This window comes from Budorcas taxicolor, chromosome 1 (genome assembly GCF_023091745.1).
Source record: "Budorcas taxicolor isolate Tak-1 chromosome 1, Takin1.1, whole genome shotgun sequence".
Lineage (NCBI taxonomy): Eukaryota > Metazoa > Chordata > Mammalia > Artiodactyla > Bovidae > Budorcas > Budorcas taxicolor.
This window is the reverse complement of record NC_068910.1, coordinates 173,418,070-173,437,296: the sequence shown is the minus strand read 5'-3', so window position 1 is coordinate 173,437,296 and position 19,227 is coordinate 173,418,070. Positions and strand designations below refer to the sequence as shown.

At 36.7% G+C, this 19,227-nt stretch overlaps 1 protein-coding gene across 1 annotated transcript in view; it reads left to right on the top strand.

Annotated features, from left to right (window-relative positions):
* Positions 1-19,227, top strand: part of RSRC1 (arginine and serine rich coiled-coil 1) — a 444,672-nt gene that overhangs the window by 102,658 nt on the left and 322,787 nt on the right. The window contains exon 4 of the mRNA XM_052637705.1: positions 3,479-3,652. Coding sequence (XP_052493665.1) covers positions 3,479-3,652 — 174 coding nt within the window. The remainder of the gene's footprint in view (positions 1-3,478; positions 3,653-19,227) is intronic.

The window sequence follows — 19,227 nt, the reverse complement described above, 5'->3', positions numbered from 1 at the left end:
GCTTTTTTTCCCCTCTCAAGCAAAAGGTCTCATGTGTTTATTACCAAACCAACCTGCTAGTACAAAACTATAGAAACAAAGAGAAAAGTCATTTTCCCTATAAGACTCATCTGACTGTCCAGATAGTAGTGACACTTTCAGAGTGATATGGTAGGATGTAAGCGACTTTGTGCCATCTCTTATGTGATTTCATATAGACCCAGCTTGATTCTTCTCCAGTGTCTCGTCTTGGAGTTATACTTGATTTATTACTTGTTTTCATCCGAATCTTTTGGAGAATGGAACAACTCCGCTTTTGTTTCTTGGCCAGGAATTGCTTAATCTTGAAAGTCTTATGGAAAGACATGTGAGCCTTTTCAGCCTCCTTTTGGGTTAATGAATATTTTTAAAGAAATCTCTTTTGGTTCATCATTTGGGTTTTTAGCTTTACTTCTTTGTATTTTGTTCCTCTTCCTCCTCTTTTTTTTTTTTTTCTCCTGTAAGTGGTCAGTGTAAGGATTACATATACACCCTTACCATTTCAGTGTACTTAGAGTTAATATTTCACTGTTCATGTGAAATGTAAAAACTTTCTAACTGTATATGTTCATTTACCTGCCCTATTATTTAGTCTTTAGCAATTACATGCATTATATCTACTTGAATTATAAACCCTATAGTAAAACACTGTAATTTTTACTTTAAGTACATATGTATTTTAACTAAATTAGGGAAGCACTTTTTTATATTTACCCTTAGATTTACCATTTCTAGTGGCCTTTATTTCCTTTCTAAAGGCCCAAGTTTCCACCATTTATCATTCTGTTTAGCCTGAAGAAATCACTTGAATACAGACTGTAATGTACATTATTAACTGTTGATGATTATGATTTACTTTTACTTTATCTCAAAAATGCCTTTGATTTACTTTTATTTTTTGAGGGATATTTTTGCTGGGTATAAAATTCCAGTTTGGTTCCCCCCCCACCCCTTTCACCATGTTAAGAATTTTGTTCCACTGTCTTCTGATCTTAATTGTTTCTTTGAGAAGCCAGTGATAATTCATGTTATTGTTCTCTTGTATGTAATGTGTCCATTTTTCTCTATTTTCAAGATTTCGCTTTATCTTTAGTTTTCATGAGCTTTACAATGGTATTACTAGTCATGGTCTTCACATTTATTCTGGAGTTCATTAAACTTCTTGACTGTAAGTTAAAAAAATATTTATTTATTTGGCTGCATTTTAGTTGTGGCAGGCAGGATCTTCGTTGCATCACACAGAATCTTTCACTGTGGCATGTGGGCTCTTTAGTTGTGGTACAAGGACTCAGTTGCTCCAAGGCATGTGGGATCTCAGTTCTCTAATCAGGGATTGAACCCACACCCTCTGCATTACAGGGGTGGATTCTCAACCACTGAACCACCAGGGAAGTCCCTGTAAATTCTTTTTTCACTGAATCTGGGGAAATTTTGGCTACCGCTTTAAAAAAACATTGATTTCTATCTCATTATTTTCTCTCCTTCTCTACTTCTGAGTTTAAATAAACATGTTAGACATTTGAATATTGTCACAGAGATTTCAGAAGATCTGTTTTTCTTTTCATTCAACAAATCTTTTTTTCCTCTTAGTTCTTCAGATTGGATAATTTCAGTTTATTTTCAAGTACACGGAGCTTTTTTCCCCCTCTGTTGTTACCAGTCTGCTTCTGGTCTCTTTTAGTATAATGTTAATTTCATATATTGTATTGTTTCAGGTACAGAATTTTTTTACTTTCTTGTTTTTCTTCTAAAATTTTTAGCTTTATATTCAGGACAAACATAGTTATACCTACTACTTTAAAATCCTTGCCTGCTAATTCAATATCTGACTCATCTCAGGGTTGGTATCTTTTGTTACATTTCTCATGTTCATTGTATATCTAGTAATTTTGAATTTTATCATGGACATGATGAATGTCATGTTTTGACTATTATGGACTCTATTATATTCCTCTGAAGAATATAACCTTTTTTGTTTACCTTTTTTAAAAGCAGAAAATTAAATGAATTCATTAATATGTATTAGATGATTTAGTCTCTCTCGGGGCAGTTAAAAATTTAGTTCAGTTCTTTCTTCCTTAGCTGTTTGGAGTCTGCCCCTCCCGCATGATCTAAGGTTCAGCCAGAGGTCTGAATAGCATTTACAGCTACAATTTTTGGCTCTCTCCTGACTCTTTTTCCAAGATTCCCCTTTAATTTTCAATTGGTGATGATTTTCCTGAGCCTTTGTTCTAGTTTTTTAGACCATAAATTTTAAAGTTCTCGGTTGGAGTTTTAGCTGTCCTGCATGGCACAGACTTAGGCTTGTCCTCAGAAAAAAAACTCATAAAATAACAATATTTTTAATTGTTGTTTCTTTTTTCTAAGTGTTGTCATTGCTCATTATTTTTGGTCCATAACCTAATTGTTTGAAGTTACGATAAATAAATTAGCAACATGTTTAAATAGTAAGATTTTTTTCCCTTTTATAGGTCAGTGCCTTCTTTCAGTCACTATTCAGTGACTTTAGACTTTTTTTTATAGTGTCTGTAGGATCATCAATCTGTTAAGAGACTTTTTTGTCAGTACTATAGGGCAGGATTTAAAAATATTTACTTTTTAAAGGCATATAATACATCCAACCTAATATTGTCCTTCATTTAATGCAAAGAAAAGCTGGATTATATAGAAGAATAGTTTTAGTTTAACTAATACAGGAAATTATGTTGAATCAATATATTACTAGAAGCAGAGTTTGTAGGGATGGGGAAGATTCTAATTCTTGGGGATTAGACTAGATCCATTTAGATTTGTTATTTTATCTTGAAGAGATTTCAGCATTGAAGACGATTTGCACTTTAAGACTTTTTTGACTGAACAAACACTTTTTAAAAGCTGGTTGTAGTATTACAAGGCTGGCGCACTTTTTTTTTTTCTATTTATTTATTTACTGGCTGCACTGGGTCTTCATTGTTGTGTGTGGGCTTTTCTTTAGTTGCAGAGAGCTGAGGCTGCTATCTAGTTGTGGTACACAGACTTCTCATTGCAGTGGCTTCTTTTGTTGCAGAGCATGGGCTCTAGGTGGGCAGGCTCAGTAGTTGCAGCTCATGAACTCTAAAGTGCGGGCTCAGTAGTTGTAGTGCACAGTCTTAGTTGCTCTAAGGCTTGTGGGGTCTTCCTGGACCAGGGGTCAAACACATACCCCTATGTTGGCAGGCGGATTTGTATCCATTATGCTACCAGGGACCCGTGAACACCTGAACAAACACTCTTTGACTAAACCTTATATTTTTGTAAACTTGGCACCTATGTTTCCCTCACATATACTTATTCATAAAGAATCATCTTTAGATGCTCACTTCACACAGTTAACTGAATCCTTAATTAAAACTAAATCCTTTTCTTTCAGACAGCTAAAAAAATTTTATTTCATAATACAGATTATATTCTCAATGTATTTAATGAAATCTACTTACCGTAGGTCCCGATCAAGACCTCGGCCACGTTCCCATAGTCGAAGCAGTGAAAGGTCAAGTCACAGAAGAACACGTAGTCGGTCTCGGGATAGAGAACGACGTAAAGGCAGAGATAAGGAGAAAAGAGAAAAGGAAAAGGATAAAGGCAAGGACAAGGAATTACACAACATCAAACGTGGGTAAGTTGAAGCAAATCTAAGCGGTGGTGACTCAGTGATTCCATAGCAGCAATCAAATGTATTTTCATCTTCTGATGTGTTTCTTAGATGGAAAAAAGGGGAGAATATAATGGAAAAAGAAGAAAAGATAAGTCAAAATAACTTATCTCAAATTTTTACTGTACTTCCTTTCTATTCCTGTTTTCATTTAATATTTATAAAATAAATCTTAGAAATAAATTGTACTTGCAAAACTTATTATGTCAGTAAAGGAAAATTTACATAATTTGTTAGGGAAGTTCCATTTTCCTCATCATGAATATGATACTTAAAATTAGAAGATTACTTATGATTGAAGATGTATATTGACTTATTGTAAAACTCTTAGGGAAAAAGAAAAAAGGTAAGGGAGGAAACTACATGATTTACTATTGGCTAAAACTTCTTTCAATGTAGAATGAGGACTTCATTAATATAAAGATATATGTGTGTATTAGGTGAGTGTATGTGCATATGAGGCCCAGGATTTATTTTTTCTGGGATTGTTTTCATTAAAACAATTGTTCTAATTTTGTTTGGATTTTTGGATGTTGAAGTCCACTCAAAACTGTTTATTTAATTAGAAGATGTTGAAATGAAATGAAATCTTTATTAGCTTAAATTACAGCTTCTTATTTGTTTTTCCAAAATGACATTGGGGTCTTTTATTCTGTGAAGTAGAACATCTTAGAATTTATCCTCTTTTGTCATTCTTTCAACATCCTATATATATTCACTTTAATACTTCAGTACAAGTATTTTGTCCTTTAGTGTGTCACTTTTCAGAGTTAAATTGAAGAGCTTACCAAGATCTTTGATATGGTTCCTTGAGATCTTGATTCTGTAAAGAATTAAGTTTATTGAAGGATATGGAATTCTTCCCAACCCTTTCTGTTTCACAGTTGTCTGTATGCTTATTTTTATCCAGATTTACAGTGATAATATGTAAAACTGCCTGGATTATTGGCTTTTATGTATTCTTTGAAATGATCCATTTGTAGTGGATTTTGGGAACATGTTACATTATTATGTGACTTTCTTCTCCCTGATCACCCTGCAGCCATTAATGCACATTGAGCAGTCACTGCCCTATAAAATCCTGAGTTCTGTCTTTTCTAGTTTTAAGGATTGTTGAATATTAGAGGAGATAGGGTTGGATGGAGAAGGAAATGGCAAGCCACTCCAATAATCTTGCCTGGAAAATCTCATGGACAGAGGAGCCTGGGAGGCTGCAGTCCGTGGGGTCGCTAAGAGTCAGACACGACTGAGTGACTTCACTTTCACTTTTCACTTTCATGCATTGGAGAAGGAAATGGCAACCCACTCCAGTGATCTTGCCTGGAGAATCCCAGGGACTGGGGAGCCTAGTGGGCTGCCATCTATGGGGTCTCATAGAGTCGGACACGACTGAAGCAACTTAGCAGCAGCAGCAGCAGCAGGGTTGGATATCTGGCTTTAAAGATAGGGAGGCTAACTTAGCCAGAGTTAGAATGAAATGAGGATCACAGAGGGTATGGGGGAAATATATTGATAAGGGGCAAAAGTCAGAGAATGATAGATTAGAAGAGAGCATATAGAGTAAGTTTCTGAGACTGGAAATACGGACTAAGAAGACAAATAAATTATGTCAGTCAAGGAAATGCCTTGCCCCTTGTTCCTTTTTTCCCCTCCTCATTTTGGTTTATGCTTTAGCTATTACATAACTATGATTATGTGATGTGACTATGATTTTTACTGGTCATTAAATGTTTGCTTTCTACTTCACCAAGTTTTACATTTTTAGAATAAAGTTGATATTACATAAAGTATTATATGGGGCATTTGAAAGGTAAGAGAAACAAGAGCATGAATAAATAAGGAGGTTGGGTAGTTTCAGGAAAGGGTCTCATATAGTGACAGTAATCTTGAAGGTCTGGGCCAGCTGTACAGGTTAGATTCTTTGATCACTCAGAGCTTGTTGTGTTCAAGGGGACTCATTCTTATGACAGGTTTATAAGATAGTAATAGCATATTTGTCATTATTTCTTAAATCTCAACAAAGGTAGTGAACAGGGTCAAAACATGAGGTGTCAGTTGAAGGGCCCTGAGTATGGATGCCAGAAAGCAGTGAATAGCCTGATTCAGTCCCCTTCATGGTTTTAGTGGCCCATAGGACAGGGTGGTATTATGTCAGTGTGCCCTGCCTTCTAGTTAGTGCCTAGTACACACAAATTCATACCCTTTGGTATGATTTAAAATCAGGGTTTAGTGGGGCTATCATTGATATATACATTCAGTATGGTAGTACTTACATATGACAATGCCCCCTGTTTTGCTTCAAAAATAACTTACATATTTGTTTTCTACAGCTTTCATGTTTATTTCTTAAACGTGATTTTTCTTTCTCTTTTAAATAGACAGTTTTATTTTATTTTATTAGTGTTTTGGCTGCAGTGTGCTGTGTGTGGGATCTTAGTTCCCTGAGTAGGGATCGGACTCACGCCCCCTGCATTAGAAATGCAGAGTCTGAACCGCTGGACCACCAGGGAAGTCTGTAAACCTGATTTTTACGCATTTAGGGCAGAGCATGCTGTTGTATGGTCTTTTGTCTCAGAATACCTAATGTACATAGTTGTTAAAAAATATTTATTGGTTATTGATCAGATATACTCATTCATTTGTTCACTTGTCCTGTCAACAATATTTGAATGCCTTCTATTTGTCATGTGTATGTTAAATAATCAGTACATAATGGCTGCCCAATCCTACTGAGAGATTTCATGCAAGTGGCAAAATAAGCATATATAGAAAGGAAGATATGTACATTATTGCAGTGAAGTCAGATGAATGTTTCAAAAGGAAACTAACTCATATGGGTTAGGATACTTCTGGCTAAGAGTAACAAAACCTAACTAAATGTAGCTTAAACCAAAGACAGGAAGCTTTTTTGCAGAGCTAGATAGTAAATAACTTAGGCTTCCTGGGCCTTATGTCTCTGTTGCAACTACTAAACTCTGCCCATTTAGCATGAAAGCAGCCATAGATAATACTAAATGAATGGCATTGCTAAATTCCAACAAAACTTAATTTTTTAAAATGGGCAGCTGGCTAGATTTGCCCAAGGGCTGTAGTTTGTCAATCTCTGGCTTAAGCGATAAGTATATTTATTGCTAATATAACCAACAGTTTGGAAGTCAGCAGACCTAGACCCTTTTTATTTTTCCAAGAGGCCAGTCTCAGCACATTGGGTTTCATCTTCAGTCTTGACATATTCTAGTGCAGGGTATTTTCATGAACATTAAACTAGTCAACCTAGATTAGTCAGCATGTTAGGATGGGCTGTTGAAGATGTGATTTTTATACATTGAAGGAAGGAGAAGATGGCATAGAATGTTGTATGCAAAATGAACTTCATGTGGAAATATTGATACTTGGAGGAAGGCAAAGTGGGTATGGCATACTTGAGGAACTGAAGTCTAATGGGGTTGGTTTACAGAAGGGTTATAATAATGAGAGATGTTTGTGAGAATGCCTTATATGTTGTGGAGCTCCCCTGGTAGCTCAGCTGGTAAAGTATCCACCTGCAACGCAGGAGACCCTGGTTTGATTCCTGGGTTGGGAACATCTGCTCGAGAAGGGATAGGCTACTGACTCCAATATTCTTGGGCTTCCCTGGTGGCACAGACGGTAAAGAATCCACCTGCAACGTGGGAGACCTGGGTTTGATCCCTGGATTGGGAAGATCCCCTGAAGAAGGGAACAGGTTACCCAATCCCATATTCTTCCCTGGATAATTCATGGACAGAGGAATCTGGTAGGCTACAGTCCATGGGGTCACAAAAAGTCGGACACAACTGTGCAGCTTTCACTTTCACTTCATATTAAGGATATTAGAGTTAATTCTACAGGCAGTGAGAAGCCAGTGAAATTCAAGTAATTTTATGAACAAAATGCTTTACTTCAGTTCAGTTCAGTTCAGTCGCTCAGTCGTGTCCGACTCTTTGCGACCCCATGAATCGCAGCACGCCAGGCCTCCCTGTCCATCACCAACTCCCGGAGTTCACTCAGACTCATGTCCATCGAGTCAGTGATGCCATCCAGCCATCTCATCCTCGGTCATCCCCTTCTCCTCCTGCCCCCATTCCCTCCCAGCATCAGAGTCTTTTCCAATGAGTCAACTCTTTGCATGGGGTAGCCAAAGTACTGGGGTTTCAGCTTTATCATCATTCCTTCCAAAGAAATCCCAGGGCTGATCTCCTTCAGAATGGACTGGTTGGATGTCCTTGCAGTCCAAGGGACTCTCAAGAGTCTTCTCCAACACCACAGTTCAAAAGCATCAATTCTTCGGTGCTCAGCCTTCTTCACAATCCAACTCTCACATCCATACATGATCACAGGAGAAACATAGCCTTGACTAGATGGACCTTAGTCAGCAAAGTAATGTCTCTGCTTTTGAATATGCTATCTACTTTGGTTTTCTTCCAAGGAGTAAGCGTCTTTTATTTTCATGGCTGCAGTCACCATCTGCAGTGATTTTGGAGCCCAAAAAAACAAAGTCTGACACTGTTTCCACTGTTTCCCCATCTATTTCCCATGAAGTGATGGGACTGGATGCCATGATCTTCGTTTTCTGAATGTTGAGCTTGAAGCCAACTTTTTCAGTTTCCACTTTCACTTTCATCAAGAAGCTTTTTAGTTCCTCTTCACTTTCTGCCATATGGGTGGTGTCATCTGCATATCTGAGGTTATTGATATTTCTCCTGGCAATCTTGATTCCAGCTTGTGTTTCTTCCAGTCCAGCATTTCTCATGATGTACTCTGCATAGAAGTTAAATAAGCAATATACAACCTTGATGTACTCCTTTTCCTATTTGGAAGCAGTCTGTTGTTCCATGTCCAGTTTTAACTGTTGTTTCCTGACCTGCATACAGATTACTCCAGAGGCAAGTCAGGTGGTCTGGTATTCCCATCTCTTTCAGAATTTTCCACAATTTGTTGTGATCCACATAGTCAAAGGCTTTGGCACAGTCAATAAAGCAGAAATAGATGTTTTTCTGGAACTCTCTTGCTTTTTCCATGATCCAGCAGATGTTGGCAATTTGATCTCTGGTTTCTGCCTTTTCTAAAACCAGCTTGAACATCTGGAAGTTCCTGGTTCACATATTGCTGAAGCCTGGCTTGGAGAATTTTGAGCATTACTTTACTAGCGTGTGAGATGAGTGCAATTGTGCAGTAGTTTAAGCATTCTTTGGCATTGCCTTTCTTTGAGATTGGAATGGAAATTGACCTTTTCCAGTCCTGTGGCCACTGCTGAGTTTTCCAAATTTGCTGGCATATTGAGTGCAGCACTTTCACAGCATCATCTTTCAGAATTTGAAACAGCTCAACTGGAATTCCATCACCTCCACTAGCTCTGTTCGTAGTGATGCTTTCTAAGCCCCGCTTGACTTCACATTCCAAGATGTCTGGCTCTAGATGAGTGATCACATCATCATGATTATCTGGGTCATGAAAATCTTTTTTATATAGTTCTTCTGTGTATTCTTGCCACCTCTTCTTAATATTTTCTGCTTCTGTTAGGTCCATACCATTTCTGTCCTTTATCAAGCCCATCTTTGCATGAAATGTTCCCTTGGTATCTCTAATTTTCTTGAAGAGATCTCTAGTCTTTCCCATTCTGTTGTTTTCCTCTATTTCTTTACATTGATCGCTGAAGAAGCCTTTCTTATCTCTTCTTGCTATTCTTTGGAACTCTGAATTCAGATGCTTATATCTTTCCTTTTCTCCTTTGCTTTTCACCTCTCTTCTTTTCACAGCTATTTGTAAGGCCTCCCCAGACAGCCATTTTGCTTTTTTGCATTTCTTTTCCATGGGGATGGCCTTGATCCCTGTTTCTTGTACAATGTCACGAACCTCATTCCGTAGCTCATCAGGCACTCTATCTATCAGATCTAGGCCCTTAAATCTATTTCTCACTTCCACTGTATAATCATAAGGGATTTGATTTAGGTCATAACTGAATGGTCTAGTGGTTTTCCCTACTTTCTTCAATTTGATTCTGAATTTGGTAATAAGGAGTTCATGATCTGAGCCACAGTCAGCTCCTGGTCTTGGTTTTGTTGACTGTATGGAGCTTCTTCCTCTTTGGCTGCAAAGAATATAATCCATCTGATTTCGTTGTTGACCATCTGGTGATGTCCATGTGTAGACTCTTCTCTTGTGTTGTTGGAAGAGGGTGTTTGCTATGACCAGTGCATTTTCTTGGCAAAACTCTATTAGTCTTTGCCCTGCTTCATTCCACATTCCAAGGCCAAATTTGCCTGTTACTCCAGGTGTTTCTTGACTTCCTACTGTTGCATTCCAGTCCCCTATAATGAAAAGGACATCTTTTTTTGGTGTTAGTTCTAAAAGGTCTTGTAAGTCTTCATAGAACCGTTCAACTTCAGCTTCTTCTGCGTTACTGGTTAGAGCATAGACTTGGATCACTGTGATATTGAATGGTTTGCCTTGGAAACGAACAGAGATCATTCTGTCGTTTTTGAGATTGCATCCAAGTACTGCATTTCAGACTCTTTTGTTGACCATGATGGCTACTCCATTTCTTCTGAGGGATTCTTGCCCATAGTATTAGATATAATGGTCATCTGAGTTAAATTCACCCATTCCAGTCCATTTTAGTTCGCTGATTCCTAGGATGTCAACGTTCACTCTTGCCATCTCTTGTTTGACCTCTTCCAATTTGCCTTGATTCATGGACCTGACATTCCAGATTCCTATGCAGTATTGTTCTTTACAGCATCAGACCTTGCTTCTGTCACGAGTCACATCCACAGCTGGGTATTGTTTTTGCTTTGGCTCCATCCCTTCATTCTTTCTAGAGTTATTTCTCCACTGATCTCCAGTAGCATATTGGGCACCTACTCACCTGGGGAGTTCCTCTTTCAGTATCCTATCATTTTGCCTTTTCATACTGTTCATGGGGTTCCCAAGGCAGGAATACTGAAGTGGTTTGCCATTCCCTTCTCCAGTGGACCACATTCTGTCAGACCTCTCCACTATGCCCGCCCGTCTTGGGTTGCCCCACAGGCATGGCTTAGTTTCATTGAGTTAGACAAAGCTGTAGTCCCAGTGTGATTAGATTGACTAGTTTTCTGTGAGTATGGTTTCAGTGTGTCTGCCCTCTGATGTCCTCTTGCAACACCTACCATTTTACTTGTGTTTCTCTTACCTTGGGCGTGGGGTGTCTCTTCACGGCTGCTCCATCAAAGGGCAGCTGCTGCTCCTTACCTTGTAGGAGGGGTATCTCCTCACCGCTGCCCTTCCTGACCTTCTACATTGGATAGCTCCTCTAGGCCCTCCTGCGCCCAGGCAACCACAGCTCCTTTGGCATGGGGTTGCTCCTTTCAGCTACTTTCACTGCCCCTGGCCTCGGGCGCGGGCTGGCTCCTCCGGCCGCCACCCCTGACCTCGGATGTGGGGTAGCTCCTCCCGGGCATGGGGTCCTCCTGGCTTCTACCCCTGATGCCGGTCGCACAATAAGCTTTACTTACTGTGGATATTATAATAAGCATCTAACATTTTAAATATATTTTCTAAGTGCCAGAAGTTTTGCTAGACATATAGTATCTCATTTAATTTTCATAATAACCTCATGAAATACATGCTTTTATTATCCCATTTATACAGATGAAGACTTGTGATCATAGGACTTGTAAATAAATGGCAGAGTTAGGCTTCTAATTCACATTCACTGACAATAGTATCCTGACTCTTAATAGCACAAAACCCATAGTTATTGATGGTGATCTGTATTGTGTGAGTTCAAGTGATATGCTGTTGCTTAAACTTTCATAGGAAGTAGCTAAAGAAAAGTGAAAGAATCTTCTGTTCCTTATTTTTCTCTGAGTGGTTTGGATATCTGTTATTAGTAAAAGATTAATTCCTTTTCTGCCTTTCTTCTGTACTTTCCCACATTAGCATTTCATCTGTTTATTTGAAGTTATTTTTCATTATATTAATAAAACCACAAAAAATTTTAGGCCTTAATTAAATGTATTTTTGTGATGGCTTCATTGAATCTTTGAAATTTGATTTAAGGAATGCGTGTAGGTAGAGAGAAGGGAAAAATGATTCACGAATGATTGAATTAGGACTTATGTATCAGCTCATTGTGATTGTATAACTCAGCAACAAGGATTTTAGCTTGTACTAAATAACCCTACATGCTTCCTCATATAAGAGAAAATAACAGCTCATGTGATTCTGCTTCTTTATGCATAACAATCTTTGTTTTCATCAAACCAGTTTGAAAAAAGAAATATTTACAAATATTGATAGGACATAAAGTGGACATTTATGAAGTAGAAAGCAAGGAGAGTAAGTACAATAATGGGTAAAGGAGTATTTTATAAATTGGAAAAAATAATAGGAAAATTCTGAAAAACCTTTAAAAAATAGCAGCTAGTTGAGTACACGTTCTGGAAATTTCTGGAGCATTTTAATGGTTTTTATTAGGATTTATCTTATAACATCATAAACTGATCTATTCGTTTCATTAATTTGCTGAAGAACGAAGACCTAATATAAACTAGGAGGATATCAGGTGTTTGTAGGGTTTAAAAGGTGCCTTTCTTTACAACAGTGAGTGAAAAATTAATACAGGAAAGACGCTAACCAAGCCTTGTCTTAGATTTTATCAAGAAAGTTTCATGACTTTAATTTTTAATGTTTTACATTTATAAAACTTGATTTCTAGGAATATTTAATTTTTTAAATATTGATGCAGATTTTGTTTATATTACTTCCTCCCAAATTTATAGAACAAATATTTATATCATTAGATGATTATATTTCTTTTATGAGGACATGTCTTTGCAACATGAAAACAAATTTTATTAATAATAGAGTTATTAAATTGAAATTGAACACCTAACAATACCATTTTGTTAAGCAAACTTTTATTGAGAGTCAAATATTAGAAATATGATACTTTCCATGGTATATTATAGTTATAACTTGGTTTGATGATGTGAACATTGTATATCCCATTTAAGTCTTCTGACTTAAATTGTATATCCCATTTGAGCCTTCTCTAGAAACATTTTATTCAACCTCCAAAAAGTATGTGCTTAGTTGTTCAGTCGTGTTTGACTCTTTGCAACTCTATGGACTGCAGCCCGCCAAGCTCCTCTGTCAATTCTCCAAGCAAGAATACTGGAGTGGGTTGCTATGCCTTCTTCCAGGGGATCTTCCCATCCCAGGGGTTGAACCCAGGTCTCCTGCATTGCAGGTGGATTCTTTACTGTCTTAGCCACCAGGGAAATCCTAAAAGTATAGTCAACCACTATAAAACATCTTTATAGACTTCTTTGAAAATTAGTTGTTAATAAATGTCAGTACTTCCAGTGACATACCACCATTGATTTTAAATCATGCTGCCATCCTTAAGAGTAGATTTTGAATGCTGCTACTGCTGCTGCTAAGTCGCTTCAGTCGTGTCCGACTCTGTGCGACCCCATGGATGGCAGTCCATCAGGCTCCCCCGTCCCTGGGATTCTCTAGGCAAGAACACTGGAGTGGGTTGCCATTTCCTTCTCCAATGTATGAAAGTGAAAATTGAAAGTGAAGTCGCTCAGTTGTGTCCAACCCTTAGCGCCCCCAGGGACTGCAACCTACCAGGGTCCTCCATCCATGGGATTTTCCAAGCAAAGGTACTAGAGTGGGGTGCCATCGCCATTGATTTTAATTTATTTTCAATCATGATTTTAAATCACCAGCTGAGAAAATTTGGTTTAAAGCATTTATTGCCTAGTAAAATGCTTTCTTAATTTGAATAACTTTAGGATTCATCAGGAACCTAATGTATTTTCCTTTATGAGACACTACTGTGAAAGCTTTTCACTTTTACTATTCCGTCATTAGCTTTTCAGTAGATAAATGCTCTTCTCAGAAATGTGCCTATCAAGAACTTCTGGAATAGTTTTCCCAAACACTTGAATTGATAACTTTTTCCTTTGTATAACTTTCTGAAGCTTTCTGCTTTTAAGAGAGGTAAGACTTTCCCTCTGGATATACAGAATGCACTGCAGCAGTGCTTTTTGGTAGGTAATGTGAGATGGATGTATTTAAATATAATTTCTTAAATGTGACTCCCACTAAATCAATTGTCTTCTTTAAGTCTCTTTGAAAATATATCTAGAAGTCACAGGGATAGCAGTGAAATTAGGCTTTGGTTATAGCCCATGGCCTATAGTTCCCTATATGTAAAATCTTCCACTGAAGAGTTGACTGTGCAATGTAATTAGAAGTTATATTGCTTATACTAAAATTATTTTAGGTATATTTTTATATACTAAAAACACAGAAAGTATATCAACAGAGGCAACATATACTTTTTGTTCATGGGAATTGCTACTTTTGAACATATAGCCATTATGAATGAAAGTGAAAGTCGCTCAGTGACATCGACTCTTTGCGACCCATGGACTATACAGGGCCAGAATACTGGAGTGGGTACCTTTCCCCTTCTCCAGGAGATCTTCCCAACCCAGGGAACGAACCCAGGTCTCCTGCATTGCAGGCGGATTCTTTACCAGCTGAGCCATAAGGAAAGCCCAGCCTTTATGAATAGTACATCTTAAAAAAAATATATGCTAAAGGGTTTAGATTCTGGGAAAGTTAAATTGCAGAAATTAGAATTAATGCTAGTTTTAAATCTTCCACAATTTTTTCCCCTACAAGACAAGTTATTTTCTGTGAGCTTTAATGTATTCTTCTATAAAATGTGGATATTGATAATTAAAAAGTATTAGAATTAATTTTAGAAGTTCAGTATCATGTAGTAGTCATACTCTGTGTGTAAAGATATGGCTTGGAACTTAGCAATGTTCCTATCTTCAGTTGTAGAATTTCATGTATTAAATTCCTGTTGATGAGGTTTTTCCTACCTAGTGCTTGGCAGAAGATGTTGGAAGTGGTTTGGGAATGCTGGACTTGAGTTTGACAGCAGTTACATACTCTTAGAGGCTGTCATATTTTTCTTTACCTCTTATTTCTTTATGCAGCAGGAAGTCGTTTATGCTAATTTACCCCTATTTGCATATAGGTTATAGAATTCTGTGGTGCAGAGTGTGCTTAGAACTCCTTTTAAGTGTCTGTTTGGATCAAAGGAGGGCTGTGTGATAGCTGTTGTCTGACACCAAGCTGTGTGGTGTTGTTTTCATTAAACATTTATCACACTTCGGATGTGACAGCAGGCAACTTTGTGCCAGGATAACATGTTTTCATGCAAAATTTATTGAAAAAGACGAGACTTTGTAAAGAGATCTTGTTGCCTTTCACCAGTGGCGAAGGGTAAATGGTTCGAAGGAAATATACCTTTAACACATGTCATTGTAACATGCAAAAGAAGCTTCGTACTGTCAGTTTTGTTAAGCAGATAAACAAATACATCTTTAAAGTGTGTGTGCTGGATTTTTCTTCCTTTTTAAAGCTTTTACAATTTACTTATGAACTGAATAAATGCCAATAACAGTGGCTCATTATGTTTTTAGGAGTATTTTATATGACAGTAAAATTTACCATCTAACTTCCGTTATGTGGGTTTGAATATTTGTCACCAAGTATTATTGAATAGTTTGGTTCAACAGGAACAATCTAATTTTTCAAAAAGGTGAGATCGAGAAAGAAAATCCATCATAACAAAAAGAATAATCAACAAGAGCAGGAGACATTGGTTTTATAAGTTCTCCCCCAGGTCACCACCTTTCTCTTATTCATCATATTAGTACACTTTAATTATCCCAGAGTTTGCTCAGTAGAATTTGACATGAATTATGCCTGATAGAGCATTAAATGGCATGAATTGTAAGCCCAGTCTTTTTTTTTTGTGGTTGTTTGGCTGTGAAAAGCCTTGGAATGAGAGGAGATCCTTTTATTTTCCTTTTTCATTCCATTAGAAGCTGAGAAATTATAATTTTGTGAAGAATTGGTAAGAGTGAAAGTAGCCTCAAGCTGTACTTTTTAATATGTTTTATCACATGGAGTATAAAAATTTGATGAGACCCTTTACTATTACAAAAATCTTTAACATTCAAGATTAAAAGGAGATAAGTAGTGAGTTGTGTGTGATGGAAAGAACTTTGTCTTTGCAACTATGTAGAATCCACACAAACCTTCAAATTGTGACTTATTTTTCTTTGGATCTATTAAAGGATTTTTTTTTTAAGTTTATATCATGATTCATAAACATATACATAAACCCATGCCAAAGCTGTTGTTTAACTCATTAGCTAATAAGGGAACCCCAAAAGTTGTTACAAAGAGCTCAAAGGAAAATCCAGAGAACAAGCTTGCCTGACATGACCTTGCTTGATTGATTCAAAACTGCCTTTTTCTATATGGGGAGGGAAACCAGTTTTAACTCCACTGGACAAATCATTTGAGTATCTATGGAACATAGTAATTTTCATTGTTATCAACTATCTATAATTTGTGGAATTTAAAAATACTTGAGATATGGGACACAGAAAGGTGGAGGTAACTTGAAAAGGCACCCTAACAAAACACCCAGTCATCTTTTTTGGTCATCTCAGATCATTTTAAATTTTTTTCCTAACAAGACAAGTTATTCTCTTTAACTTTTAAATTTCTTCTGTAAAACGACTGTGCTGTGCTGTGCTCAGTTGTGTCCAACTCTTTGTGACCCCATGGACTGTAGCCTGCCAGGTTCCTCTGTCCATGGGATTTCTCAGGCAAGAATACTGAAATGGGTTGCTGTTCCCTTCTCCAGGGGATCGTCCCAACCCAGGGATCAAACCTGCAACTCCTGCATTGGCAAGCAGATTCTTTACCACTGCATACGTGGGAAGCCCAAAATTGGGGTAACAATAATTGAAAAGCTGTAAATATTAGAAGCATTGTGTGTAAGAGACTATCTATGTTTTAGGGTTTTAATAAATCAGTTATTTTATTTTTTATTAATAATATGAAGTTAAGTATTGATTCCTGTGATTATCAGTTTTTCAACTATCATTCTTTTTTCTTACCTTTGTGTCTTTTTAAAGAAATATTCCCTCAGCCTTAAAAACTCTTTCTTTAATGTTGTCCGTTCTAGTGATCTTTTTGTCTCATTTGAGAGATCACATCCTTTATAAATTATTTCTTGCCTCTCATGAGATGCTAAATAGATATGCAGTTAGCACCCACAGTATCTATACCTAATCTGAACAGAGACCTTTGTAACTATAAAATTTTGTAATTGCCAAATTATATATATCTTATTTATTGTATTTATATTTACTAGGATTATAACAAGTACTGAAATATTTGTGGAAAGTATAAATAAGTGGTTTTAAAAGTTGTTTCTGGGTTATAAAATTTAGCTTTTAAGTGTCTAAAAATGATAGAATTGAACTTTTATTGTTAGGAAAATAACCAACTTTCCCCCCTACCACTCCATGCCTGGTTTAAGTGTGCATGTGCACACACATAAACATATGTGACTTCCATCAAAGCCTTTCGACTACATTTTTAAAGAAGTCCGCAAAACTTCCTCTATCCTTTTCTGTACTTTGTTATCAGTCATGCTGCAATCAATATCATTTAGCATCAGTCATTTAAAAAACTGAATGTCACTTCTAGGATTTATATTTTAAATACTGATTAAAGTTCCAGTCCTCATTGATGACTCTTCTTGCCTAATCTAATTTATTTCAGGATCTTAATTGGTGTCACCTACTCTGCTGAATTAGTACATGGTTACAGAGCAAACTACTAGAGTTAAATATACCACTCCATAGGGAACTTTTACTGAAGGCCTTGGTGTTTGCCTTTAGTTAGTTATGTATGGCTTTGTAAGCTAAATATTCTACACTATTGTTAAAGGGATGTAGAGGGAATAAACTTGGACTGCCAGCCAAGTCTTTTCTTTCTAAGTAAACAGGCAGTTCCCCTAAAAGCTAAGCTGTTGCTTATAATTACTCATTATAGTTCTAATTTATACCTCATTGTAAAGCACCTTGGGTGTCTCAGATTTGAATGATGCTAATCTGAATAGAAGCAATCTGTTCAATATTTTTTTTTTAAAAAAAGGATCTAGTTTATCCATTTCTCATAGGCTTTCTTCCCAGTCTAGTGACCATTGGAATGGAATCTTCAAAATAGAACAGGTTGGAATACACCATACACCATAATACTGTGTGGCTGTCATATCATTAAATCTAGGTCAGCACAAGCAGAGAAGCAGAAGTTTAACTTCCTTTGATTAAACAGCAAAGATTGGGAAATAGATTTCTACATGAAGATTTTTTTAATATTTTAATGTGGATATCTAGGTCAGTTTTAAGATGGTTGGTTTAAATGTTTTTAATGTCTTAGTAAATAGAATACGTGTAGACAGGTGATAGGAATAATCTCTTTGGATAGATATAGTTATGGGGTACAATTTTCCACTGAAGCAGAGTAAGTTGTATGCATTCCATCCATGTTTACCCTATCTTCGATTTCAAGGCACTGGAAGTATATAATAAAAGAAAGACTGCAGATGGTGTTTGGGGTTAATACTTTTCATTTAGTGCTCGAGATATGATCCTTAGGTTCTGAGATAGTGTGTAATTACAGGAAGATTGGGATGAGCCTCAGAGGTTGGATCTTGTGGGTATAGACACTTTATAAAAACTAGTATGTATGTGATGATCACTAACACAGCAGGTGCAGTTAGGAAAATACAACAATGAGTGCTGCTGTTTTAATTCTTTCTGAACTCCAAGAGGAGGTTTTGAACCAGCAGCCTTTGGCCCCTGTGAATATGCCAGCCTGTGACAGGCCACCTGGAAGCAGACCATGAAAATCAATTTGGTTGTCATGTTGCAGTCTTAGCTGCTTTCTCTTGAGAAAGATAAAGGAGAGCATTCTACATTAGACAAAGAAGCTGGTAGGTGTCCGATTTTGAAAAGTGATAGATTTGGAATAAATGAGAGATAAAACTTATATTGTGACTGTTGTGTGTTGTTTAGTCACTAAATCGTGTCTGACTCTCTGCCACCCCATGGACTGTAGCATGCTAAGAATACTGGAGTGGGTTGGCCATTTCCTTCGCCATTGTTGTGATTACTTAGAAATTAAATCCACCCAAAATCCACAAAAAAAGGTGAAAAATAAGAGAAGAAAAAATATGTTTTCTTTGTTCAAAGCTGTCTAGACAAGAATAGTGCTTTTATATAAATACATATGCAGTTGCTTGAACTGATAGGTACCTATTAGATTATTTACTCTAATTGAAAATGTTTAGATTTTAATCTATCGATCAGTAGTGTTAGGTCCAGTAAATTTGCTGCTGCAAAGTTAATTTGAAAAATTTTTATGGCTTAACTTAAGCTCAGAGGAGTTATATTGAAATTTTATCACAGGATGTGTGCTTCTGAAATTATCAAAGCAATGTCTGCTTAAAATATTTACCATTGATACTGTTTCTGGAAATTTTCGTATATTTTATTTCTATATCAGGTTTTTCTTTAAGTCATATATATTTACTGAAATATGATTTACATGCAGTAAGATTCTTAGATATATAGTTTTAT